This window comes from Abramis brama (assembly GCF_963993115.1).
Source record: "Abramis brama genome assembly, chromosome: 21".
NCBI classification, from domain to species: Eukaryota; Metazoa; Chordata; class Actinopteri; order Cypriniformes; family Leuciscidae; genus Abramis; species Abramis brama.
The window spans coordinates 9,403,348-9,429,967 of record NC_139983.1 but is presented as its reverse complement, the minus strand read 5'-3'; the positions used below and the strand labels follow the sequence as shown (position 1 = coordinate 9,429,967).

The following is a 26,620-nucleotide window of genomic DNA, read 5'->3' as shown; positions in this document are numbered from 1 at the left end:
ATTACATTTTACTTTTTTGCATTGTATCTTTATTTTGACGATAATTAAGCACATTTTCTTCCATAATTCCCATTACCATAACATGAAACATGTGATTCATGTAATATGAAAACAAAAATTTATTAATTTGGATTGTGTTGTTTATTTGTATTTTAATGTCACAATGGGAAAAAATGCTAATGGTCCTATTTTAATTTTAGGGTGAAATATAAGCCAGACCAGAGAGATTCACCCACAACAGCAGCGGCACATAATGCACACGTGTTTTATTAGAAAAGTTGATTTGCAGAACACTGCATTTGTACTTTACATCTTTACAGATATTAACATTTTAGTGCATGCTGTAAAATAGCTTTCATTGGTTTTGTATACAGCAGCTACACATACAAAAGAATACAAACGTGACAGAAATATACAGTCCATTATAAAAATGTACACCCAGGCACAATTCTCTCTTCAACATAATTACAGTCAAACTGAACTCTTACACATCTCTGTAATTAGCATTAACGACACCATCAATATACAAAATATTTACAATACTTATCACTAGAGCACAGAGCACTTATGGCATTTCTGCTACACAGAGGTCTCTTGCTCCACAGGAGACACTGGGTTTGATGGGAGAAATGTTTCTGTCTCTTCCTGTGTTCCAGCATCCTCATTTACGTTCCCATTTATTTCTTTATGACCATCAATCTGCCAGAAGCAGTTTTACTACAGTAAAATCACCCAAAGCATCAAGGCATTTTATTGTGGAGTCACAGTAGCGCCTTACCTTGTGTTGAGGATGGGACGTGCAGCAAGCGCTCGGCTCCACAAGCTTGTGCAGAAGGGAACGTGCGGTTCTCACCACCGGATACACTGTGCCAGACGCCACATCGTCTCCTTTTGTTCGGCCTTTGCAGTAGAAAATGTTTTGCATATATATATATAAAAATAAATAATAAAAAATGTATTTTTACGTTTTCTGAAGATGTGAATGATGCTTGCCCATTGTAACACTCAACACAACAATGCGAGGGTGTTGTAGCAGGTGGTCGCCACAGTTTTTATTTATCAGTGTTATTTTAGTATTTTGATTTTATTTTTAGCATTTTAATTTGAGCAATTTTAAGTTCTTTTGTCACTTTTAATTTTATTAGTTTTTTTTATATTGCTAGTTTTAGTCATTTCACAACTTCAACAATTTTTTTTCAGTTAGTTGTCAAGGAAACCACTCTAATATTTATGTTTTTCATTTTTTTATTTCAGCTTTATGCTAACACTTTACAATAAGATTTCATTTGTTAACATTAGCTAACTAACCTTTACTAACATTAATATAAATTATTTTAAAAATATATTGCTTTTTATTAGTTCATGTTAGTTAATGCATTTACTAATGTTAACTAATGAGACCTTATTGTAAAGTGTTCAATTTACACTATTTTTAATAGTTTGAGTTAACCATAACACTGGTTGCTACGGAGTGGTTGCTAGGCCTTTCCGAATCCAAGCGTGTGATTTCTCTATTGAAAATCTAGTCCACAAGACTAAAGGCCAGGTTTACTAACAGCTTACGCCAATGCAAACCCTCTTTTGGCGTTAAAAAACATCTGAATTTACTAAAGACAAGCAGTGACAAATTAGTGCTGAAAAGGTGTGAACAGGGTTATTTTTGTGGCTGATCTTATTGCATATGCATTTGTAGGAGTTTCCCTTTCAGACTTACATTTATAAGAGGAGAGTATTTAAATCAATCATACAGGGTGATTTACTAAGGTTTGCGCTAGTCAATTTACTGGTATTTGCGCCATTATTTTAGCCTGACTACGTCAGACTTCGTACTTCCGCTCAATTTCAGTTCGCTTCTGTACTCAGTCTGAGATAGTGACCGTTTTCCCCGTTTTCCTCCGGCCTCAAAACAGCCGGCCAATCAATGAACAGAGGGCGGGCTGAGAGCCGTGACGTAGACGCTGATTGTACCGTGGATGCGTAGTTTTACTTCACATAATCTGCAAAAGTCGTTCACAGCCATGTTCACTCTGGTATTTCGCGCGATGGTTTTGTTTTCGCATCATACATGTGTTTACAGTGGAAGTTAGATGCGGCTGAGCATGCGCTTAACACACGCCATAACCAAACGTTATGTGATTGGCTTACGGGTAACCAATGATTTTAAACTTCAGACAAGCGCTCCCCTGTGAGAAAGAAAACGCTTTTCAATTATGCCATGCCAGACTCTGTGTACGAAGCAAAGCGAAGTAGCAGAGTTTGGTATTACCAGGCTACCATTATTTACCACCCACAAAAAAGCATGTCTTAAACCAGATGCTAATTCGCGCTGTAATAATACTATCAGAAGCTCTTGAGGTGAATGTTTCTCACCTGTCATGAAGCTGATAATGAGTCCGACAAGCACCACAGTGGAGGAGTTGAGCGCACTGTACCACATGTAGGACAGAGAGTAGAAGCCATGCAGCCCTACAGGTCTGCTGAAAAACAGACAAAGCATTTCAATTCATTCCCTCAACAGATGCTTCTACATTACACTGCATGGTACGGATCTACAAGATCTACGGATCTCACCTGGCAGCATCTATGATGGTGATGTTGTCAGGGCCGGCTGCTACTGTGTTAGTAGAGTTGAATGGAGGAACTGCAGAACTGGACATCCGAGACAAAAAGCCACCAATGCCAACCCAGAAAGCTATGAGCAGACCTGCAGCAAGTCCCGTTACAGCTCCCTGAATGAGAAAGAGAAAACGTCAAAAATGTAAAAAATGATTTAGGCTTATTTCCACATCAGAATAAAAACATAAAAGGTAATTAATTATGACATTTTATCTCACAAATCTCGCAATTCAGATCTTATAGCTAAACTCGGAATTGTGGAAAAAAAAAAGTCAAAATTGTGAGTAAAAACTCTGAATTGCAAGAAATAAAGTCAGAATTTTGAGATATAAAATCACAATTGCAAGAAAAAAGTCAGAATGGCAAGATGTAAACTTGGAATTGCGAGAAATAAACTCAGAATTGTGAGATAGAAACTCACAATCAATAGAAAAAACAATTCGGATGGTTTGATGAACTGAAAGAATGGACTTACAATGCTATTGGCGCATGGGAAAAAGATGCCGAGACAGAACAGGCCGAGCAGTGGCCCACCAACCATCCCGAAGATACTGAGAGCAGCCTGGAAGCGAAACACACAACTAGAGGTTAAGTAAGCGATGACATCCAGACGTTTGTTATCGCAAAACAAACCCTGACAGGATGATTGTGCCGGGTCTTGTATTATCTGGTTTATTTTGCGATAACAAACGTCTGGATGTACATTATTCTGCTTTTTACATGATTGATTCGCGTAAAAAAAAATTATTATCTCATTAAACCGCAAAGTTTCTGTGAAGAAGTAGTTCCAAGCAAGCCGATTTTTCAGGCCAGACGAATGAACAAGTTCAAACTAAGTGGACATTTAAGGGATAGTGTTTCACTTATTACCCAGATTTTCACTAAATAAATAAAGATGGGAACATGAAACATTGAAATGAGAAGAAACCGTTTTAAAATCTCACCTTTTTATTAACCCAGTGTACAAAGCAATCGTTCTAACAAGATGAACGTTTATAAACTCGCAATTCTGAAAAGAGTCAGAATTGTGCATTTTTAAGCATTGTAGTTTAAAAACAAGTGATTTTAAACAGTTGAAGCGCAGTAAGCAGCGAAAGAGAACTTATTTCGCTATATGTGCTCGCTGTGAGATTGTTAAGCCGCTGAATATAGAGTATGCGAGTACTGAATAGTTTTTTTTGGCACCAAATTGGGCTTCAACGATTAAATACACACACTTATGTGTCAAAATGCCCGTCTTTCGAAGTATCCTAGTAAACACAGTCACTTATGTCTTAAGTGAACGTAAACAGTTGAGAAAGAAAACGCATGTGTAACAGTATATTGGATCCATGCATTTGGTCTTAAAGTGACAGCAGCCTAATAAACCTGCTGACGTCTGTCATTAATGTTAATCAAACAACAAAAGAGAGAAAATCTCTCACTGCTCTTGACTGAATCACTTTTGTAGCTTTAATAAGAATTAATGTTTTTTTAATTTACACAGACAGGATACATTTTTGATTTCTTAAAATAAGCTGATTACAGCAATAATTCATCAGCGCTTATAAAAGCATGTATGCTTACCTGAAGAACTGAACTGTTCATCAAATGGACGACATAAGCCATAGCCAGACATATAATCCCATATGATACGGCTGGATGAGGAATATAATCATCCATTATAAACATGCTCACTGAAAGCTTCATTTGATCACTTTGAGCAAAAGGGGAAATCAGATGAAACATATTCTATCATTGTGCATCAGTGGGAAGACAGAAATCATTTCAAATAAAGAGCTAAACATTCAAGATAATGTCTCACCCAGCATCTTCGAGAGCAGAGTGGCTCTGGCCTCCGTCATTGAGTAATGGGGTTTGATCAGATCCATTATGGTCACCGTGGCCAGTGAGTTCAACGCTGAGGATATTGTACTGTGAATGAGAATGAGAACATTTGCATTTTATTTTACAAATAAAGTTTACTTTTTTGAATTTTTTTAAGCATGCTTGTGTACCGACAATTGTCTTTAGCAGAATGTAAGTTTATTATAGAGACAAAAGTAAACAAAGCAGATTTGCATGAATATGCACTACCATTTAAAAGTTTGAGATATTAAATTGATCCATTAATATATTAATGGAAATATCAATTTCAAATAAATTTACTTTTGAACTTTCTATTCATCAAAGAATCATTTTCAGAATCAATTTTCTACAAACATACGAAGCAGCTTAACTCTTCAACATTAATAATACTTAATGTTTCTTGACTCTCAAATCATCATATTAGAATGATTTCTGAAGGATCATGTGACACTGAAGACTGGAGTAATGATGATTAAAAAAACTCAGCTTTGATCACAGCAATAAATTACATCTGAATATTTACATTTATGCATTTAGCAGATCATTTTGCATTTCATTATTTTTGGGGGGCATTTTGATTATTCAAAATCATTCTCATTGACCATTTCCATTAGATTCTTACTATAATAGTCGTTTTTCTTTTACTTAAATATGATTTGTGAAATATGATTGCGGGTTAATAATGTTACCTGAGAGATGCACTGAACAAACACGCCACAAACAATCCAGGAAGTCCAGGGAAGTTTTGTAACATGTCCATGACAAAGTAGAGCACCATCTATATAGTCAAAGAACATCATAGAAATTCACTATTCCATTCAGGAGCTATATATGCAGTCTGTCGTTCAACTATAAGATCACTGTAAATGTGGTACTAGTTTGGTGCTGCTGACCTGGTCTTTGGATGTGATGTACTGCTGTTCTAAAGGGCTGTTGTTACCGTAGCAAGCGTACATGACCAGCCCCATGAGACAACTGAGCATTAAGGCCACCTGAAGACACGGAAACACCATATAGCAGGACCTGCACGAGAATTACGACACATAAGTAAGAAGGACAGCTCTAAAGTTCATCTGAGAGTCTTTGGGGTCTGGTAAAAGGAGCGCTTACATGACGGCTTCTTTCTCCGTGCGAGAACTGAGGTACCTCTGAACCTGAGCCTGGTTCACTCCATAGAGAGACAGCATCAGGAACACTCCTCCAACACCTAACGTCCAGAACGTGTGTCTCACCGTTGGGTCAGGATTCAGGCTGAACAGACAGAGTCAGTCAACTGGAGAAATGACTTTGAGTATCAACACAATATCATTCATGTCTGTAGCACAAACAGTACAGAGGGTTGTTCCATAAAACAAGATTAGAATACAAGCCAGGCTTATTTTGGTTAGTCAGACTTATTGTCGGTGGATTCTGTTTCATAAAGCAAACTTAAAATAGTTCAAACTCAGTTACCCTGGCAACTTATGCTGGGAAACTAGCCTGGTCCAGGGCAGGCTAACTGTCAGGCTAAGCCTCAGTTGTTACACAGATCCTCTGACACTCTCTCATGCCATTATTGGACTTTATTAACCACTATTAGTCCAAAAATAAATACCCAGTATACAGAAAATCAACTTAAATAAGGCTACAATGATAAATTAGACGAGATAGACCTATATATATATATATATATATATATATATATATATATATATATATATATATATATATATATAGGCCTAAATATAATATATATACTACAGGTTTTCTTTTTTTACTGGCTGAATGTTTTGTGCCCAAGATTTAATTAGATTGTTTTAAAGATTTATGAATACATTTCTCTCTGGTTTTGTTTGGCAGCTGTAGTACATGTTTATGATTATTAGAAGAACATTAGAACACAATATAAGCTTTGTAATGTGTAATGCAGAAGTTAAAAATCACAAAATAAAAAATAAATAATTACAAAAGCACAGTATAAATTTTAACTGGTAAGATGAATCTGAGCTTAGTAACAGTATATTAGCCTACATTTGATTTACCCCATTACAATAGTCCCTTTACAGTTATTGCTATCATAAAAATACACTTATAGGTTTAAAATTCTAAATAAGGCACATCTAATGTCCAAATAACAAATATTTTTGCATATATATATATATATATATATATATATATATATATATATATATATATATATATATATATATATATAAAATGTACTTTATTGTGTCTTTCAATTCAAACACATTTAACACAATTATACAAATTGACAGTTCATCAATACATCATATTTTCCCCCAATAAATATTCCTTATTTTTCCTTCTACTTTTTTTCTTTTGTGATAATACCCACCAACACACATGATTAGAACAATAACCAAAAAGTACATAGTTAGACACTTTTACATATGATTTAAGGGGTAAAAGACAAAAAACAATAAATAAATATGAATAAAAATTTAACATTCACATATTTATATCAAACTCTTATAATGACACATAATTCCTAATAGTTATTCAAGTAATATTATTTGAATATCAAATATTCAATATTAAATAAGTAAATAAATAAAATAACAAATAACTAGAAATAAAAGGGAGGGAGGGTTATATAAAAATGTAGTTAATGTAGGCTAATATATATTCCTTTATTTTATGGAATATTCTTTGATTTTAGAGTTGCACATATCTTTTCAAAATGTATACATTTGCTCTTAATTTCATGTTATCCTCTCCATAATGTACTTTAGAAATTACATCTACTCATTTAAAACTGGGGATTCTTGCTTTCTCCAAAAAATTATTGCATTAAAAGCTGTAATTCTCAGCATTCTAAATAAGTATACATCATCTTTATTAAGTAGCATAGGTCCTATACCCAAAACTATATTATCTTTATATATTTAGTTTCTTAAAAAAAAATCTTCCCTGAATTAGGCTACTTCTGTTCACTGAAGTACTTCTGTTCGCTAGAAGTTCACTGCAACTTATCCAACATCCTAAAGATAAATTATTATAATTAGAAGATATTTCTAGTGTTATAAAATATCGCATATTAATTTTCCAAGCAAAATGTATATTTTAGTCAGATTGCGCTCCTATTTGGCGCGCATGCGCGCAGCAGCGCTCGTTCAATATGAAGATTAGCAGCAAAATGGATACATTTGCATGACTTTCTAACATTTACAGATGGAGAATATAACTGTAAAATGTACGTTTTGCACTGAGGAAAAAAAAAACGTCACAAAGGCATAAAACATAATATACGCTGTTTGATGGTGGATCGATTTGATCCACGATCGACCTCTAGGGCTGCTTCAGAAACGCGTGCACACGCAATTATCTAGACTTGATAAACCTGGATCAAATTAGTGAGATTGCGTGAACTTCAATTACCTTTTATGGAACCACTTTAGCCCCAACTTATTTGTTAGGCTCATTCAAGTCCGGATTTGGAGTTTAATCCCCGCTTTTCTAAGCGTCTTTTATGGAACAACCCTCTGGATGAGTTACATGTCTAGATTTAATACTTTCAGTTCGTTTAACTACACATGTGCTGAGGCAGTCGGAAGATGTCTAAATTTAGAAATGTCTCAAAGTCAAAATTTGGTGTTAAAGCGAGAAGTCATTTAGTACAGGGATTTTTAACCTCAATAAAAATAGAAGCAGAAAATATATTTGTTAGGGAAGGTAAAAGTTAACACATTACACTAAGATATTAAATTAATGTAATAATTTAACACATTGACCAATTTCAAATTTCAGCCAGATAGAAATTATGAGATGAACATCACAATTATTTTAATTATTAACTTATTTATTATATATGCGTGTGTAAATATATATATCGATTTGACAGCACTAATATTTATTTAAACATTTATTATTTATAACAGACCTAGTTTTATCAGTAGAAAATAGTTTATCTGCTTTGGAACAATATTGTGAAAAATGGTATAATATATGTGACCCTGGATCACAAAACCAGTCACAAGTCGCACGGGTATATTTGTGGCAATAGCCAACAATACATTGTATAGGTCAAAATTATTGATTTTTCTTTTATGCCAAAAATCATTAGGATATTAGGTAAAGATCATGTTCCATGAAGATATGTTGTACATTTCCTACCGTAAATATATAAAGCATTTATTTTTGTGAGTGAATGCAGCATAAACACAAACATAAATTGACAACTTTAAAGGCGATTTTCTCAATGTTTCGATTTTTTTGCACCCTCAGATTCCAGATATTCAAATAGTTGTATATCGGCCAAACATTGTCCTGTCCTAACAAACCATACATCAATGGAAAGCTTATTTATTCAGCTTTCATGTGATGCATAAATCTCAATTTAAAAAATTGACCCATGTGATACCCATGTCATTGACTGGTTTTGTGGTCCAGTGTCACATATATACATTTAAATTTATCTAACATTATAAGGATGGTTCTCCCAAAAATGTAAATTCTGTCATCATTTACTCACCCTCAAGTTGTTCCAAACCTGTATGAATTTCTCTCTTCTGCTGAACACAAAAGAAGATATTTTGAAGAATATGGGTAACCAGACAGTTGATGGACCCCATTGACTTCCACAGTATGGAAAAAAAATACTATGGAAGTCAATGGGGTCCATCAACTGGTTGGTTCCCAACATTCTTCAAAAATGTCTTCCTTTGTGTTCAGCAGAAGAAAGACATTCATACAGGTTTGGAACAACTTGAGGGTGAGTAAATGAATGAATGAATGAATGAAGCATTTATATAGCACTTTCATATGTACTAATGTACACTCAAAGCCCTTTACAATCATGTCAGGGTTCTCTCCTCAACCACCAGTTGTTTGCAGCATCCCAGATAAAGTAACAGCAGCCACAGTGCGCTCACCACACACCAGCTACAGTGATCGAGCCAATTCAGTGGATGGGGGTGATGAGGAGGCCATGATTGATAAGGGCCAAATGGAGGGAATTTGGCCAGGACACCAGGGTTACACCCCTACTCCCGTGTTACCCCCTCCTTACACCCCTACTCCCAGGGTTGCCCCTACACCCACCCCTACGAGAAGTGCCATGGGATTTGTAATGACCACAGAGAGTCAGGTCTTCGGTTTAACGTCTCATCCGAATTGTGGTGCTTGTTACAGTATATTGTCCCCGTCACTATACTGGGGCGTTAGGACCCATACAGACCACAGGGTGAGCGCCCCCTACTGGCCTCACTAACACCTCTTCCAGCAGCAACCTGGTTTTCCCAGGACATCTCCCACCCAGGGACTGACCAGCCCTGCTTAGATTCAGTAAGCAACCAGTCTTGGGATACAGAGTGAAATGGATGTGGCTGTAAATGATGACAGAATGGTGAACTATCCCTTTAATAATAATAAAAAGGTTAACTGCCAACTTAACACAAAGTAAATATTAAAAGGAGGGCATAACCTCAAAAGGGGATCATCGTCATATTTAGGGGGCCCTGGCTTCCCCTGATTCAATAGATGCATTTATCCAAAGTGACTCGCTCTGGAGCAACCTTATGGTTAAATGTGCAATGCCAGCCACACCAAACCAGTTCAAGTGAACTTACTCGAAGCCAGAGATGCGTCCACCGTCTCTGACTTTAACCCAGGCCTCAGACAGACCACCAGCCTGCTGAACGCCCACAATGATGACGGCCAGCTGACCAGTAAACATGACTACTGTCTGAAAAACATCGGTCCACACCACGGCCTTCAGCCCACCCTACCAGGAGGACAAACGTGCTAAAATCATTACAACTTCTTTCAGACAATGAAAACAAACTAGCAAATTAAAATGGATTGACGTATAAATGTTTAGATGTAGTGCAAGCTGATGAAAGTTTACAAAGACAGACATTTTTCATGCACTGATGAATTGTATGTAATCTGTAAAGTAAATTCATATCGTGTTGACCTTAAATAACTAAAAAAAAAAGAAGATCTTACCAGTGCCGTATATAGAGTGCAGACTAACCCAGTTGCCAGTACTGCTCCCCATAAGTGAAAACCAGTAACTAGAGACAGACATATGTCAAAGCAGAGACATTTATGTATTAAATATAATGTTAATATTTATTGGAAATTTGTTGCAACATTACCTGCATTCAGTGCAAGAGCCGGTGTATAGATGCCAACACCCACATAAATGACCTGCAAAAAAGACCCACACAGTAACCACACAGTGAGCCATTGAATGCATTAAATATGCAAAAATGGAAACTTTATTTCACAACAGAGATGCTAGAGCTTACCATCTGAAAAATAAATGTAACAGTGCCACATATACGGACGGCTTTACAGAAGCGCAGCTCCAAATACTGCAGGCGAATGAGACGTGGGCATGTTTAATAAAGGCATCAATGACAAAAGAACAGGTTAGCGGTGCAAAAACTCGCCTAGAGTGTTGTTATGGGGTTACTAGGGTGGTCTCTAAATAATATGTGTACCTGATAAACACTGGTGAGATGCAGTCTGTAGAACACAGGAATGAAAATGTGTGCTGGTATCAGGAGACCCAGAATATAAGAGCAGCCTATGAACCAGTACTGCGTGCCATTGGTGTAGACTTCAGCCGGCGTGCCAATGACGGCCACAGCCGACTGGAAGGTGGCCATGAGAGACAGAGAGAGCGGCAGGCACTTCATACTCCTGTCTGCGAACAGAAACTCTCGCGTGGTGCTCTGGCGACCTCCGGTGAAGGCGTAGTACAGCCCGATGGACATGGAGGCCACCAACAGCAACGCAAATATCACATAATCAATAATAGTGAAGTACTTGGGTGCCGATGGATCCATACTGAGACTTCAGGCATGAAGCGTGATATTAAAGTCTCTGTTGCGTGATCAGGACAAAGGTCAAAGCCATCGGCCTCCAAATCTGATGACGACCTGAAACATGTCACACACACACACACACATGCACACACACACACACACACACACACAGATAGAACATTCAGTACTTACTCAATCAGGTTAGGATTTCATGTTATGCTAGTATGTTGACATTTAAAGTTGGCATCTATTTTTCAAATGCATGTTATGTGTTGGTGAACATTTCATACTTGTATACGTCTTATTTGTATAATCAACATTTTATAACTAGACCTTCTGATGAAAACTTTTGCAATAATTTAGTCTGCTTAAAGTCAACATTAAATGAAAATTCACGCCTATCTATTTTACAAAATGCATGTTACAGATCTTTTTGTGAACGATTCATCCATGTTTGCATTTCATTTTTTTAACTTCTAGTCTGGACTTCTCTCTGGTGACGTTTGCAGGTCTTAGTCCGCTTAAAACTCGCCTGCAAGTTCACGTTTGTCTGCCTCTGCTTTTGACTGCCAGGCCCACATCTCAAAATCCATCCAATCAACAACTGATGCTTAGAATCAAGGTCCCGCCCTACATTTTTTCTTTTCGCATAATCTCGGATGCAAGTTACATCTGTCTCTACTTCGTTTTCATTGTGACTTTAAGAAAGTACCACTATACCACAGCACAGTTACTGCCCACTTTTTAGTGGCCTTAGTTCTAGGCGTTTTTGGATGCCTTGAATCAAACCAAGCAGCTCTGAGATGAATTTCAATTGAAGCAAGAAAGTATTCGAAAAATCTGGAAATGGCGAAATATGACTGACTGTGCACCTACCCAACGTCAACATGAAATCAAAAAGGACCCCATTCTATAACACATAGCTGGTATTATTGTGCAGAATTGCATCACCAATTTCTCTTATTTTTAACCCTTAGTTAAAGTTCAACCAATTAGTAGTACAGAAACATATTTTTCACAATTCCCATTTAATAAAATCACATCCCAGCCTCCATTTTAACTCATTGAATATCCTCTTCCCTTGGAAATATGTCACATAGGCCTAATAAAATAATGACTTCGGGAGCAAACAATCTATGTCATCCCATTAAAGGTATTGTATAAATGGATTTTTATAAAAAACTTCTTTTCCAAATTTGTTTAAACTTTATTTATATATCAAAACATAATTAAAATGTAAGTTCTCTGAAAAAGAAAGTATAAAAATCGAGTGTCTGTAGACCTCTCACGACTGTTTTAAAGACAGCTCATTATTTCCATTCACTCCACCCCCTCCCTTCTGGGCTCCTTCCAAAGCCACGCCCCCAAAACACATGAACGCGCGACGCCGACCGCTGAGCTGAAGACGCATTATTTACCTGAGACCAGCAGAGAGGAAGGAGCGCAGTGCATGTAGTGACATCATGTCAGAATCACATGTAATAAAAAAAATCGAACTTTATCATTATGAAGATAAACAAATAAGATGTATTTTAGTACTCACTATCAGGCTAGCATATTGATATTGGTAAAGTTTAAAATATATATTTTTTGATTCGCTAACGAGCTAGTTATCTATAAGGCAAAGCTAAAAACAGGTTGCATGATACACGTTTTTCCATTACAATCATTTACACTGTGATGAAGATGAATTTCGTGTAAGATTCATAACATTTATGGTGTTCTGCATGTAAGAGTTTCCATGATGAAAGCATTGTTGACTCTGATGAGGACTACACTCCAGAGACAAGTACTGCTACCGCATCGTCAGCTCGAGGACAGGTCCGGGGTCGAGGGCGAAGCAGAGGAGGTCGTGCAAGAGGCCGTGCAACTAGGGTCCGAGGATATTGACACGCGTTTTATTCAAAGACTTTTTGTTCATTTCCTTTTCTAGTACTGTCTTCCTTTTTTGCCTTGTTTGCCTTCGCTAACTGCATATGCCGGTAATGTGAATTTTTGATTGCTCTTTCTCTGCCATTGTTTTGCTATTCCTAGGTTCCGTGCCTCTTGAATTCCTCAAATCAAACGGGTGCGCGCGCATATGGGCAGATCCTGTGTGGCAAAAGGGTGGTTGCCATGGTTGCGAGAGAGTGACAGTCTCCTAAGCCAATCCTTTGTTTCGTCCCGAATGGAAATAATGAGCTGTGTTTAATACAGATTAAACGGTCTAGAGTCACTCGATTTTTATACTCTTTTTATCAGAGTACTTACATTTTAATTATGCATTGATATATATAAAAAGTTTAAACAAATTTGGAAAAAAGTTTTTTATAACAACCCTACCTACACTACCTTTAAGTACTGTGAATTGTGACCTGAATTAGCATCAATAATATTTATTTTAAATACCATGTCTACAGTACTTTGTCTGATTGGTGGATCTCAATTCAAATGTGCTGTATTGCAAAAATCAGCAATTATTATATTTTTCTGTATGTTAAAATTGCACAGATTAATGGCTTAAATGCAGGTGTATAACATCATTTAACAACCTCAGATCTCAAAGTGAGACTGTCAAGAAAGATTTAAAGTCTGCGTGAACCGGAAGTTGCAAACGACTTTTCTCCAGTGTTGTGACGTATTTCCCAGTGAAAAGGAATATTGAACAGAGGGCAGGGTTTTACTCTAGCGCTCCTCCTCTCCATCTCTCGCTCATAGCAGACTAACAGTTTGAGGGGAGTGGTTAAGCGTTTCCCAACCCAAGTCCTCAAACCTACGTCATCAGTGAAGGTCCTCCAATGCAGAGGGGAGGGGCATTTTCAGATTTTGATTAAAGATTATGTAGCCAAAATTTTTTTTTTGTGTGGATTGACTTGCATGGATGAATTGTTCAGCACAAAACGATCAATTTAGGCGAACAAAGTAAATATGGTCAATTTTGATTTCATGTGGACTTTAAACTACATTTACATATATGTATGTATGCATGTATGTATGTATATATCAAATTCTATACAGAGAAAATATAATTTTCTAAACCCAACAGTAATACTCTAAAGAGTACGGTCATTTTAAAGTACCATCACAGTGCGATGGTATTAGCATGTTTTTTTAGGAGTCCAAGGGGTTAATAAAGGATGGTGAAACACTTCCCTACCACTGCAGGGTTAACAGTTCCTGGCAGTTGTACTAGATTGCAATTTCAACTTTACCCCAAATGCACTCCCTTGGACCATAATTCATGTAAAAGTGTAAATATGTTAGCATTTACTGATCTAGAATGATCTACCCAGTTATCCCTACCATTAGTTAGTGAAATGTAATTTCACTTCCTTGTTATCGTTGGTTAGTTGTTGGACGCATGCTGTGTTCCTCATCAACACAAGCACAACTAGTGCGTTACATGTTTGCTCCACATGCTGGTGTTCTTACCTAAAGTAGTCAATCAGATCAGATGGAGCTTCATACACTTCATGTGTCATCCGCGCGACAGACAGACAGTAGAATCACTGTCAGTGTTGCACTAATACACTCCTCCTAGTGTGTTACAGTTGCCATCACGCCTGAAGGTTACTGACTGACGGAGCCACTTTGTCACAGTCAAACACCTGTGCACCTTACAATTTACGATCTATACTCAGTGATAGTTAACGTGTTTCCCACCACACACATATGCAGCTGTTTTTTTCTTTTTCGATATAAAATTTATTTGAAATAATAATATTCGCATTACAATAAAAAATGCATCCACGTGGGGAAAAATAGAGCGTAGTAATGAACCCAGCTTACGTGGCTGCGCAAACAGGGCGCAGTGATGACGCTCTAGAGCGCGGTTTGTGTTTTAGCTTCCGAGGTGACACGTGACACAACAGCGCGCCATAATTCCAAACATTCGATTTACAAAGAAACAAAATAAGCAAAAGTAAAATATTCGCGCGTCAAGAACATAGTAATGGACAGCCAAATGGAACCAATGGAGCACGGTAAACTTAGGCAGTTTGTTAACATCTAAATGTGTCATATAGCAAGACGTTTTGAAAACAGCTTGTATGTGTTAGGCTACTTACAGTAGTGTATACCTTATGGACACGCATGACTAAATTTATTCTTCTTTTCTATTATTTTCTAGATGTCACAAAAACGTTTTGATTTTTAAGTGTATGCTTACATGCCTGGAATTAATATGGCAGACACTGTTACAGGGTTATACAACGCAACTCACTTTAATACATTGACAAAAAAAGTAAATGCATCAACAAGTAACATTACACTACAGTCAAAATGTCACTTGTTTTGTTTTACAGATTCTGTTCAGTCAGTTTAATCCAATTCATAAAGAGTTAATAAATATATATGTTCTTCATCCGGACATCAAAGTCTTCTACATCATTTTTCATAATAATCCATAAAAGATGATTAATCTCATTTAATTTTCTCTTATTAAAATATGATAACTTCTAAGGTGAGAAAAATTTGAATGAATTCATCATTATTATAGTTTTGATGACTTTTTATTTTTATTTTGACAATTATTCTACAATGCGGAAAATATTCCTACTAAAAATGAGTAGCTATGTCCGAACCTTTGTCTGGTGGTGTAAGCATATTTTCACTTACTCTGTAATTTTTTTTAATGCACCCTGTGTTTATGTGTCATGTCATATATCAGGTGTTCTGAATCACCTGATGGCTTTAGAGAGAGGTATGAGACAGCAGGACCAGCATCAGTCTGAGAGGTTAGAGATGCTCAAGGTCAAATCTCTGACCCTCCGTGCCAAAAGAGATCAACTCAAACGTCAGACAGACGCCATCAAAGTAAGACTGCTTTGAAATAGTAAAGAGACATTGATCTAATATCTGACTTTCTCTTTGATATTTGGTAGAAAATGTAAAAATTTAGTTTTTAATGTAGTTACTGAGTAGCATAAATATCTAATTCAGTCATGAAACTCTTGAGGGTGCAGGCTGATATGTCCTTTACATGCAATCTGCAAGCAATCACATCATTACTGCATGGCTCAAGCTGATTGGCCTCTATTGATCCTGCAGCCAATGAGAACATTTAAATGGTCTGGTCCATTGTTTGCTGTAAGCTAGTCCTGCAGTGCGCCATCAGAATTCTTATGAAACCCTCCAGCTCCCCAGCTCCACCTGCCTAGATCTGCAATGTGATTTTTGTACAGTATGTCTATATATGCAGTAGTGTGTCTGTTGAGCAAGTCCATACTTGCTCTGCAGCAGCAGCAATAATCATCAACAACAACAGCAGCATAGCAGGGGCCTGTTTCAGAAAGGAGGTTAAGTGAAAACTCTGAGTATGTTAACCCTGAAATGAGGGAAACTCTGAGTTTTCTGTTTCAGAATGGGAGGTATGTTAAACCTGAGAAAGCAGAGTAAGTCAAGCCTGTTTCAGAAAGAGAGGTAACTTATACTCGGAGTCAGTTACCATGGTAACTTACTCTGTGAACCTAACCCAGAGTTTCTTTCGGTCTCCTCCCCTTTTTTAAAGAGGAAGTGGTGTTTAAACACCTCATTCATTCTTTCAGTACATTTTTATTAATAAAATTAATCTTTTATTAATAAATAAAATATTGCTATTTTTTTTATTTTTAATAAGATGAAGTCTATATAACTCCTTAACTGGCAACTGAAAACACAGTAGTAGATTAGAGTTACATAATGTAGTTCTAAACAAATTCTACAGAATTAAACTGTGGCATTTACTGGAAATCACTGAACTGTGTTCGTCTGTGCACCAGAAGTTGATGGACCGTCCTCCTGCTGTTCTTCCACACTCTGGGGGCGCGGAGAGATAAGAATACCCGTTTATACTTAGATTTAAACTTAGATTCTATAGGCTACTCCACATAAAAATGTGAATGTGTAGCTTGTTTGATGTGTAGACACATAATGTTAACATTACCTCTGTAGGCCTTTCTGTGGCAGCAGAAACTCTTTATCCCCATGTGATGAGCATTTGGTCGAGTACACTTTATAACACTATTTGTCATAATTTCTGGTGTATTGAGTTGTCGACTTACAACTGCCTGGGGTTCTGTTGGGACAGGAGGCTCCAAAAGACAGATATTACCATCAGAATCTGTTGGGACCAACAAAAATCCTAACCCAAAGTAAAATAAATGGAAATATCAAACATAGCCTATATAAAAAATAACACATATGTAAACCTCTTACATTTTATGAAGGCCCTTGGATCTTTGGGACTGGCTCTGAAGTCCGTCCAGGAATTCCCTCAGCCAAAAATGCTGCTGCACTGCTAGACACTGGATGCTTTGGTTATTTAATATGCCACATGTTTGTAAAGTCAGGTAGCCTACACCCATGATATGCTCAAGCCTTACTTGACTGAATTATGTGTTTATATTTAAATTTCAGCTGCTGCCATGTTCTTTTAATGCCTGCAGGATTGCTCCACATGAAAATTAAAATTAGGTTGAATAACAAACTGTTCTTCCAGTTTCACCTCTGATATTATAACAGTTGGGCAAGTTACTTGTATTACTAACTATAAATGACATCTTCAACTGTGTAATTAGATTAATGCAATAATGACTATCTTTAGAAATTATTGGTCTACTTATTACTAATTACTAAATCCCATATCAACCTTAACCACTTGAACAATACAAGGAGAGACAAGAAACTGCACTTTTAATGCTTTCAAATAAACAATATACAATTGCATGAATTATTATTGAATTGACCAAAGTGTGTAGAGGGAGAAGGTTACATTAAAAATATAACTTTTAAAAATGTATGTTAAATAGCCTATACAGAATTGTTCTATAGTCTAATACAATTACATCAGATTTAACTTTAAATTACAGAAGAATTAAGAGTAATCCCTTTAATTAAATTACAGTATTTAGATTACTTGGTAATTAATTACACTCATCACTGTATAACAGTAATTAAAATGTGAAGAAATATGAAGACCTCTTTTTGTCTGGCGCTGTTGCCATGGTGACTCATAATATCTGTGCTCCATTGATAATGGCTTTTTATAGTTGTGGTGCACGCGCTTAACTCAGTCAACTCAGAGTTGATTGAACTAACTAATTTCAGCTGTTCTGAAACCGAAAACTCAGAGTTTCCCATCTCAGGGTAAGTCAACTCAAGAGTTCAAGTTTTAACTCAGAGTTGGTTGAACCTCCTTGTTGAAACAGGCCCCAGATCTAGTCCACCAAGCCCAAATACATTAACACTGCCATATTCAATAACATGCTAAAACTATTCAGAGAGTTGTCATGATTGACCTCTAAAATGTTAATAATGGTTCTAATTCTATGATAATAGTGATGTTCACAACACACAACTGTAATGAATCAAACAACACAGATAAACGTTATCATTGGATTCACTTTTAGAACGATTTTTTTTCCAGCTCATGAACATTAACAACATTCATAACCAATCAGAAACCACTCGAACTTTTAAAGCGGCAGATGGCAACTGCAGCACGTGCTTATAGCAAACACAAGGTGTACTGTGCGACGGTGTGAATGCTAATATAATTATCTTTAGTTATTCTTGGTGTAAATGGGCCTTACTGTAAACTTATTGTCATTGTATGGCAGATCCTTAAAGATAAAATCAGCAAAGATCTTCCTTTACAAGATGATGATGATGCTGGCGGCCTCATAGAAATGCAGCAGTCTTTGTTAACTGCTTGGAAAATGCAGTTGAAAGACCTTCAGCGTGCTCATCACTTAATTGGTAATTATATTCACATCTCGTTTTAATGGTGATATTGATCAGTCCTAGATTGATCATGCTTCTGTTTAGGCCTGATTGTATGTTCTGTTTTTTAATTTATTTTTATTAGGTGGCTATGATTTGGTGGAGTGTAAGGAAGGGAAAAGTGTTTGTGTGTCTTTTCACACAGCTTTTGAGGGTGTGTATTTGGACACATATAACATGGAGCTTGATCTGACGCGCACCGTGCAGATCTCCCGGCATAACATCCCACCGTCATTACCACTCGAGAGTTTTGCCAAACAGAACCTGCAGAAAGACCTGAAAGCCTTCCTGCAAACCCTCAGCCAGAACCTCAATGCTTTAGCTGGTCGCAGACAGCAGGTTTCCCTCGTCAAGGTATTTTATATATAGATTTTTTCTTTTTTTATACATATTTATGTATAAACTGTATATATATATATATATATATATATATATATATATATACATATACATATACAGTATATATATATATATATATATATATATATATATATCATTCACAGGAATAAAGTACATGCTCTCTTATGCTCACCAAGGCTACATGTATTTAATCAACGTATAGTAAAAACAATAATGTTTTCTATTTTAACATATATTTTAGAATGTAATTTATTCCTGTGGCGCAAAGCTGAAATTACCATTCTAAAATAATGATTTGCTGCTTCCCTAATGTGAAGTATATCCGAGTGAAACAGCTTCTCAAACAATAAAAATGTAGGGCGGGACTTGACTTTGTCCATCAGGAATTGATTGGATGGTTGTGGTTTGCTATTGGTGTATCTCATGTGAGTGACAGGTTGTCCCTTCTTCGAGTCAGAGAAGAGATATCACTGCAAGAGGGAGGGGAAGTTATTTTGATGAAAGATTATGAGGGCATATTATTTTTAAATTGTGATATGCACGGATAAATCATTTATAAAAAAAAAAAGATTCCATAAAAAAGAAGAATTGTCAGTTTTGGTGACTTTAATGCTGAATATTTTTTGTAGAAATGGTGATACAGTTTTTCAGTGAATAGATTTTTTGATTAATCGAAAGTTCAAAAGAACAGCATTTATTTGAATTGGAAATCTTTTGTAAATCTTTTTGATCAATTTAATGCATCCTTGCATTCTCTCCTGTCTTTGCCACAGGAACTCGTTGGTTCGGTGGAGGTGATGGAGAGCAATCAGCTGTGCAATATTCTCGTGCTCATGTGTACAGAACAAGGAGAGACTCCCAAAGCTGTTCTGTGCTCACTGGAGTATGGAGATCTCACACAATGTCTCCCAACACGTGTCAGCATTGAGAGTGAAGGTACGGCACATCGCAATTTAATTGACCCGGGCTAAGCTTGACCCGCGCTTACGATTTCTCGCTTGGAAGAGAACATTCCTGTAGCTCAAACAGTAGAGCATGACACTAGCAACAAGGAATGCATGAACTGACAAAAAAAAATGTGTTGCTTGTGTGATATGTGATATAAGTCATTTTGGATAAAATAGATGCAAATTTAACAGAACATATTATTATGAATTATTTAAAGGGACAGTTCACCCCCAATTTTTTTTTAATTCTGTCATCATATACTCACCTTCAGGTCGTTCCAAACCTGTAAGTCTTTGGTTAATCTTCGAAACACAAGGAAACCTGAGAGATTTCTGTCCCTCCATTGAAGGTTCAGGTAACCAAAACTTAGAAGATCATAAAGCATTGTAAAATGAGTCAAGCGGTTTAATCCAAGGCTTGTGAAGAGACGCAATCGATTCATGTGATGAACACATTTGCTAATGCTTTATTCTCATATACACATGCATATGGTACATGGAAACTCATGATACATGTGCATCACGTGCTAGAACAAACAAACCTCATCGGTTCCATGCATCACACATGTCTTTACCATATATGATGTGCTCTGTGTATGTGTGTCGATCATTGTTTAGATGAAATCTGTCCATCATATAAAGTAATCATATCCCTTAACAAGTCTTGGATTAAACCACTTGATTCATTTCACAAGCCTGTTACCTGGACTTTCAATGGAGGGACTACCTCTTTAATATGAAACAATTTTCAGTAAAATCACTCAGGGTCTGTTAAACATTGAATGGATATTATTCTTACATGGGCTGGGATGAAGTGTGAGATTACAAACCATTTGTATCTGCTATTTTTCATGCACTAAAAAATTTAAATCAAATGAAGTGCTTATCAGATTATGAAGTTGTTTTAGGGTAAATGTATGTGCTTACGTTCATTTGGCAATAAGGGCGGACACAGTTTAATCCAAAGCATGCACTTTCTTTATTTAAAGATTTGAAAAAAGAAAAGGAACTGAGTTTACATTAATTTTGTGTATGTTTGCTTTTATTTTTGTAGATAAAACCATTTCGGAATCTCCACAGTGGAAGAAAAACCAGTCGCTGCTCCTGGAGTCTCCAGCTCATACGGCTCTCCTGACCATGAAGAGGATGGGAAGCATTGCTTAAGGAAATCAATTCATTTAATGTAAATAATGTTCTGTGATAGTGCAGTTAAAAACCTGACAGCTCTATCAATGAGCTCATATAACAGAGAGATGTGTCAGAGGTAGATTAGCATGCAGATGAGGAAACAAACAACTATTTAGAATTATCTATTTGTTCAAAATTTCCTTAAGGACAAATAAAGATTCATCTGACAACCATATTCACAAGCATACGTTGTTAAATATGTTCTATAGTATTGAGAAAGCTCCTTATTTTCTGTCGTAGTTTTTCTCTCTGCAGTTGTTTCAGTCTTTCTTTATACCCTCGGTAACACTCTTCCTGATACATCAGCTCTCTCTGGGAGATGCTGTCGATCAACGCCAGGTTTTTCAGCTGTAGAATAGATAGCTGACCATTCTCCGACGCTTTGAGTCTCTCTGTGAATATCATAGATGGAGATGAATCATCTTGCTTGACAAAAAATGATGCTGATTTAGCAAACCTCTGTTGGTTATCATCCTCAAAGGTTTGAATAGAGGACAAAGCTCTGAATGCTGGGGCAGATTTTGAGAATCGGGTCTTTGGGTCGTTTGCCATCCTGACCTCTGATATGGTCCTCATTGTGTTGTTTATTGTCGCGTATGGTTCGCAAAACTTTAATTGCAGCAGCCGTTTGTGCTCTTTCAGCACGATCTGTCGTTCCTGCTCCAGCAGTCTGAGGTTGAGTCTGTGTTTGATGCTGATGCTGTGTAGTTTCCTTTGAAGATAGACGTCCTCTTTGTGGTTCAGCAGTCTTACGTCCATGTAAATGAAAGACTTGGGTTTCTTAATGCTTGGCTGTGTTGTCATTTCGAGATGTTTCTTGAAACAAATACTGTAAATCGAACACACAACCTTTTTTTTTCTTTTTGGTTAAGCACACACATGCAGATTGTTCCAAGCCGAATTTATTTTACAAACACACAAATGTCTCAGAAGCTTCAAACTTGTAGACCACAATGATTGCTCGAAGGCTAACTTATTTTATGAAAATATGTATGTGTATGGACATTGTGTATACATAATGAATGCAAGTTTACTGTACCTGAAACTGCTGCGTATGTTTTCTAGTCTCATCTGCTGCTATGACACTTAAACATAACATGTCTTTCCTTCTGTCAGGTTTCAGAGTTTTGAGTTTCAAAGTCACTCGATCACATGATCACTATTGTGTTGATAATGACAATGTAAAGCTGGAAGATTGGACTCTTCAGACCAAATTCAGGCCTTATCTACATTTAATAGCTCAAAACTCATTTAAGACGTTTGAAAATTCTGTCATCATTTACTGTATGAATTTCTTTCTTTCTTACTGTATGAAGATATGTTGAAGAATGTTGTTAACCAAACAGTTGATGAACTTACTTCATTGAAACAGTATTGTTTTTTCCCCCATACTGTAGAAGTCAATCGGGCCCATTAATTGTTTGGTTACCCATATTCTTGAGGTAATGAATGCCAGTATTTTCATTTTTGGGTCAACTATCACTTTAAGCCTTGCATTAGCCTATGTATATTTTGAGATATATAAATTTACTCGTATAATGTTCCATAGTATAGTTTACACTAAAATACGATTACTTCGGTTATTGCTACTGAAGGAATAGCATTACAGAATCGTAAATTAATTTGGAATCTCCTTCAAACCGTCGCAAAGCTCAAAGAAGCTTACAGAATGTTTTGTTCTTTTAGAACGTGGTTCGATAGAATGTAGTTTCACTATAGTAACAATGGTATTTGGTTGCCATAGTAGTTTTTAATATGGGAGGTACTAGGATAGCATTTGACATCAGTTTATGTTCAGTTCAGACCAACGTCCAATCAACTACGTTCACAACAAAGACAGCGATTTAAATGAGTAATTTTATGTTAGTTCAGTTAAGTTAGTTCAATTAAAAATAAAAAGCCTAAATTTGAGTTCGTCGCTGTTTTCTTCCACAGTGAATGTAAAGGTGAGCTGTTTAAATTATAGTTTTAATGTAGTCAGACAACACAGATTAAAGACGATGTTATGTCATAATTTGTGCATTCACTACAGAAACAAGCTATATTGCAGTGATATGCATATATATATGATTGATCAGTGCTGTAGATTTTGTTTTCGTTAACGCACAGAATAGTTGATATAGTTCATATGTGCGTCGAAATTGCGCAGAAAATCAGACACTGGTGTAAATAAAAGTCACTCATTCCAATCGTGTGTATCTCAAGTTACGTTGCGTTACAGTGTTATGTGTGATATAAAGTTTCACTTTTAATTCACGTTTGTGTTTTTAATTTTAGGCCTTAAATTAAAAGGAAAGCTGATATCCTGTTTGTGTTGTTAGATCGCAATGTTACAAATGTCCGAAGAGAAAACAGTAAGTAGAAATTATAGTGTTTTCCAGAGTGTTTTAAAGTTGTTCAAATTGTCTTTTTTTCCCCCTGTTGTTTTGTATTCACAATCATATTACTGTATTGGCATAATAAACCTTGTATATTGCCAAAGTATTACAGAGGGAAACAAACTAAATGAAATAATAAAATAATGTTAAAAAATAGACATCAAAAATCCAATAAAAAAGCATGATAAACAGCTTTTATTTCTTCTCATTTCCAAGTCAATGCAGGCAGTTTGTGTTGATGAAGCTGGGAAACTGGGTGTGAAACACGTTCCTCGGCCTGAACCCAAAGATGGGCAGCTCCTCATCAGAGTCGCCGCTACCGCTTTAAACAGAGCTGATCTTCTACAGGTGAAGCGCAAATCCTGCCGAAGTTTGAGTCCTGGTCAAATTCAACCCCATTGATGGCTCATTTTAATTGACAGAAAAAGGGTCTTTACCCACCTCCCCCCGGAGAGAGTGAAATCTTGGGACTGGAGGCCAGCGGGGTGATCGCTGACATCGGTCCTGGGGTCAAGGGGAACTGGATGCTGGGAAGTAAAGTAATGGCTTTACTCGGAGGAGGCGGCTATGCAGAATATGTAGCTGTTCCAGAAGAACTCATCATGCCTGTCCCGTCAAACCTCAATCTTCATCAAGCCGCAGCTCTTCCTGAGGCCTGGCTGACTGCCTACCAACTTCTGCACTTCATAGGTAACAATGTCAGCTTATGAATGCTTTTTATGCCCACTATATTCCCATATGCTGCCCTTTTTTAGCCAAAGTGAAGGCGAATGAGACGGTGTTGATTCACGCTGGAGCGAGTGGAGTCGGCACCGCTGCCGTTCAGCTGGTTCGCTTATGTCGTGCCATTCCAGTAGTAACAACAGGGAGCCCTGAAAAGTTAACATTCGCAGAGCAGGTTGGAGCAGCTGTGGGAATCAATTACAAAGAGGAGGATTTCTCAGAAAAAGTGCTGCAATTCACTGAAGGTCAGTCATTTTAGTATACTAAATATCTTTGTTAAACGTTGCAATGAATGCATTTAAACGAATTGTGTATTCTCGTTTAGGGAAGGGAGCCGATGTGATTCTGGACTGCATTGGTGGATCTTTTTGGGAGAAGAACATCTGTAGCCTTGCGATGGATGGACGATGGGTGCTTTATGGTGTATTGGGAGGTAAAACAGCAGATGGAGACTTATTTGGCAAGCTTTTGAGGAAAAGAGGGCATCTGCTTTGCAGTCTCCTCAGAAACAGAAGTTTAGAGGTAAGAGGAATTTTCCAGAAACCATTTTTATTGATAAATTGATGTAGACTAAATAGTTCACCCCAAAATGGTCTGAGACCATTCTGTCATTATTTATTCAAACCTCATGTCACTCCAAGCCATAATGCTGTTAATTGTGGCCTGTTTTAGCTCCTTTAATGATGTATAATTGTCAGTTTGAAGCGTTAAAGGTTATACGCTTTGTATGAATGATTGTGTCTTTATTTCTAGTATAAAGCAGAGCTGGTCAGGAGTTTCACCGAGCAGGTTTTGCCACACTTCCAGTCGACAGATCCTTCTCTGCGGCCTGTGATTGACAGCATGTTCAACATGGAAGATGTTGAAATGGCTCATCAACACATGGAGGCCAACAAGAATATTGGGAAAATCATTATCAAAATTGGAACCTTTTGATCACAGTATTATTATGGAATACAGTCAGTAGCATCACCCGAACTGCCCCTGTGCAGCGGCATTGAGAATAACATCTATGCGTTTTCATAGAGCAACAATCAGCAGATTTGATTTACGACCACTTACAAAACTGTCGTCAATGTTAAAAAATGTAAAGTTCCTATAATAGATTAATGAGATCAAATGTTGTAAGAGGTTTGAATCTTCCTAATATCTGTTATTCCATTTCGATTTATTTCATGACCCAAAGCCCTAAAAAATATACTAATATATATATATTTTAATGCATTTTTTGGAGATATTTTGTTATTTTTATTATTTTATTTTCCTCTAAATTATTAGATTTTATCAATAATTTTTATATAAATAAGCACATTATTTCACTAAAATACAAAATAACTGTTAAATCAGCAAAGAAATCTCATTGTCTCTGCCGACCTTTGTGAAAAAATAAAACATGATATTAAATGACTCTTACCACTAGATGGCCTTATTGCTCTATATGGAGCAAATGAACTGTTCCCCTGGATCCTGAAGTCCCATTTAAAGTCAGTTTGCTTCAGTATCGGTATGCATTCAGGTATATATATTTAGACATTTTCAAAATAATTATTTGGAAATATTTGAGCACTTTTCTTTCCATTTTGAGCATTTTTTAGGTTTGTATTTATACGGAGGTGTCAGATTTGGCAACAATTCGAGTTAGTAAGGTGGACAGCAGGGGGAAAAAGTTCAAAACAAAAGTAAATCTTTGAAGAATTTTTATTTGAATATGCTGTGTGTGTGTGTGTGTGTGTGTGTGTGTGTGTGTGTGTGTGTGTGTGTGTGTGTGTGTGTGTGTGTGTGTTTAAATGGACAAAAAAAAAAAAAAACACTTCCCACCATTTCCCATTCATTCTTATGGGGGTCAAATTAACCCGTGAGGGAAGGATTTGTCACTATTTTTTATTACAACCACAAAAACTTGAACTCAGTTCATTTTTAATTAAATATTCATATTTTAAAGTAATGTGGATTGCTTATTGTTTTTTATTATTGGGCTTTACTATGTAATGATAACAGACTATGTGATCTCTAAAAAGCATAGTTGACATCAAGCAACATTTTCATA

At 36.6% G+C, this 26,620-nt stretch overlaps 3 protein-coding genes across 4 annotated transcripts; 2 read left to right on the top strand and 1 right to left on the bottom strand.

Annotated features, from left to right (window-relative positions):
- Positions 1-251: 251 nt before the first annotated feature.
- slc5a6b (solute carrier family 5 member 6) lies at positions 252-15,029 on the bottom strand. 2 transcript variants are annotated; one of them, XM_084096463.1, is made up of 16 exons: positions 14,649-15,029; positions 10,911-11,351; positions 10,716-10,781; positions 10,563-10,614; positions 10,411-10,478; positions 10,032-10,186; positions 5,575-5,715; positions 5,358-5,487; positions 5,154-5,242; positions 4,421-4,530; positions 4,183-4,253; positions 3,092-3,178; positions 2,572-2,729; positions 2,371-2,477; positions 779-900; positions 252-699 (listed from the first exon to the last, which is right to left on the bottom strand). In XM_084096463.1, exons 2-16 carry the CDS (start codon positions 11,256-11,258, stop codon positions 580-582), a joined length of 1,824 nt encoding a protein of 607 aa, XP_083952589.1. In that variant the 5' UTR covers positions 11,259-11,351; positions 14,649-15,029; the 3' UTR covers positions 252-579. The 2 variants fall into 2 exon arrangements, with proteins under 2 accessions (XP_083952589.1, XP_083952590.1); XM_084096464.1 differs by having other exon boundaries at positions 2,371-2,474.
- A 25-nt stretch (positions 15,030-15,054) lies between these two features.
- On the top strand, positions 15,055-22,582 carry cenpo (centromere protein O). Its single transcript, XM_084097655.1, has 6 exons — positions 15,055-15,199; positions 15,886-16,031; positions 18,815-18,953; positions 19,063-19,331; positions 20,111-20,273; positions 21,339-22,582. The coding sequence occupies exons 1-6, from the start codon at positions 15,169-15,171 to the stop codon at positions 21,446-21,448; spliced, it is 858 nt and encodes a 285-aa protein (XP_083953781.1). The 5' UTR covers positions 15,055-15,168; the 3' UTR covers positions 21,449-22,582.
- A 647-nt stretch (positions 22,583-23,229) lies between these two features.
- Positions 23,230-26,345, top strand: tp53i3 (tumor protein p53 inducible protein 3). The gene is made up of 7 exons (XM_084097650.1): positions 23,230-23,418; positions 23,750-23,826; positions 24,067-24,198; positions 24,273-24,540; positions 24,606-24,818; positions 24,899-25,095; positions 25,327-26,345. The coding sequence occupies exons 2-7, from the start codon at positions 23,800-23,802 to the stop codon at positions 25,507-25,509; spliced, it is 1,020 nt and encodes a 339-aa protein (XP_083953776.1). The 5' UTR covers positions 23,230-23,418; positions 23,750-23,799; the 3' UTR covers positions 25,510-26,345.
- Positions 26,346-26,620: the final 275 nt, after the last annotated feature.

Coding starts and splice junctions, on each gene's coding strand:
- slc5a6b (XM_084096463.1), bottom strand. CDS start 11,258: ATGGATCCATCGGCACCCAAGTACTTCACTATTATTGATTATGTGATA. Junction 5,488..5,574: donor ACGGAGAAAGAAGCCGTCAT/GTAAGCGCTCCT, acceptor ATTCTCGTGCAG/GTCCTGCTATATGGTGTTTC. Junction 2,478..2,571: donor ACCATCATAGATGCTGCCAG/GTGAGATCCGTA, acceptor TCTGTTTTTCAG/CAGACCTGTAGGGCTGCATG.
- cenpo (XM_084097655.1), top strand. CDS start 15,169: ATGGACAGCCAAATGGAACCAATGGAGCACG. Junction 16,032..18,814: donor GTCAGACAGACGCCATCAAA/GTAAGACTGCTT, acceptor ATTGTATGGCAG/ATCCTTAAAGATAAAATCAG. Junction 20,274..21,338: donor TGTCAGCATTGAGAGTGAAG/GTACGGCACATC, acceptor TTATTTTTGTAG/ATAAAACCATTTCGGAATCT.
- tp53i3 (XM_084097650.1), top strand. CDS start 23,800: ATGTTACAAATGTCCGAAGAGAAAACA. Junction 24,541..24,605: donor CCAACTTCTGCACTTCATAG/GTAACAATGTCA, acceptor GCCCTTTTTTAG/CCAAAGTGAAGGCGAATGAG. Junction 24,819..24,898: donor AGTGCTGCAATTCACTGAAG/GTCAGTCATTTT, acceptor ATTCTCGTTTAG/GGAAGGGAGCCGATGTGATT.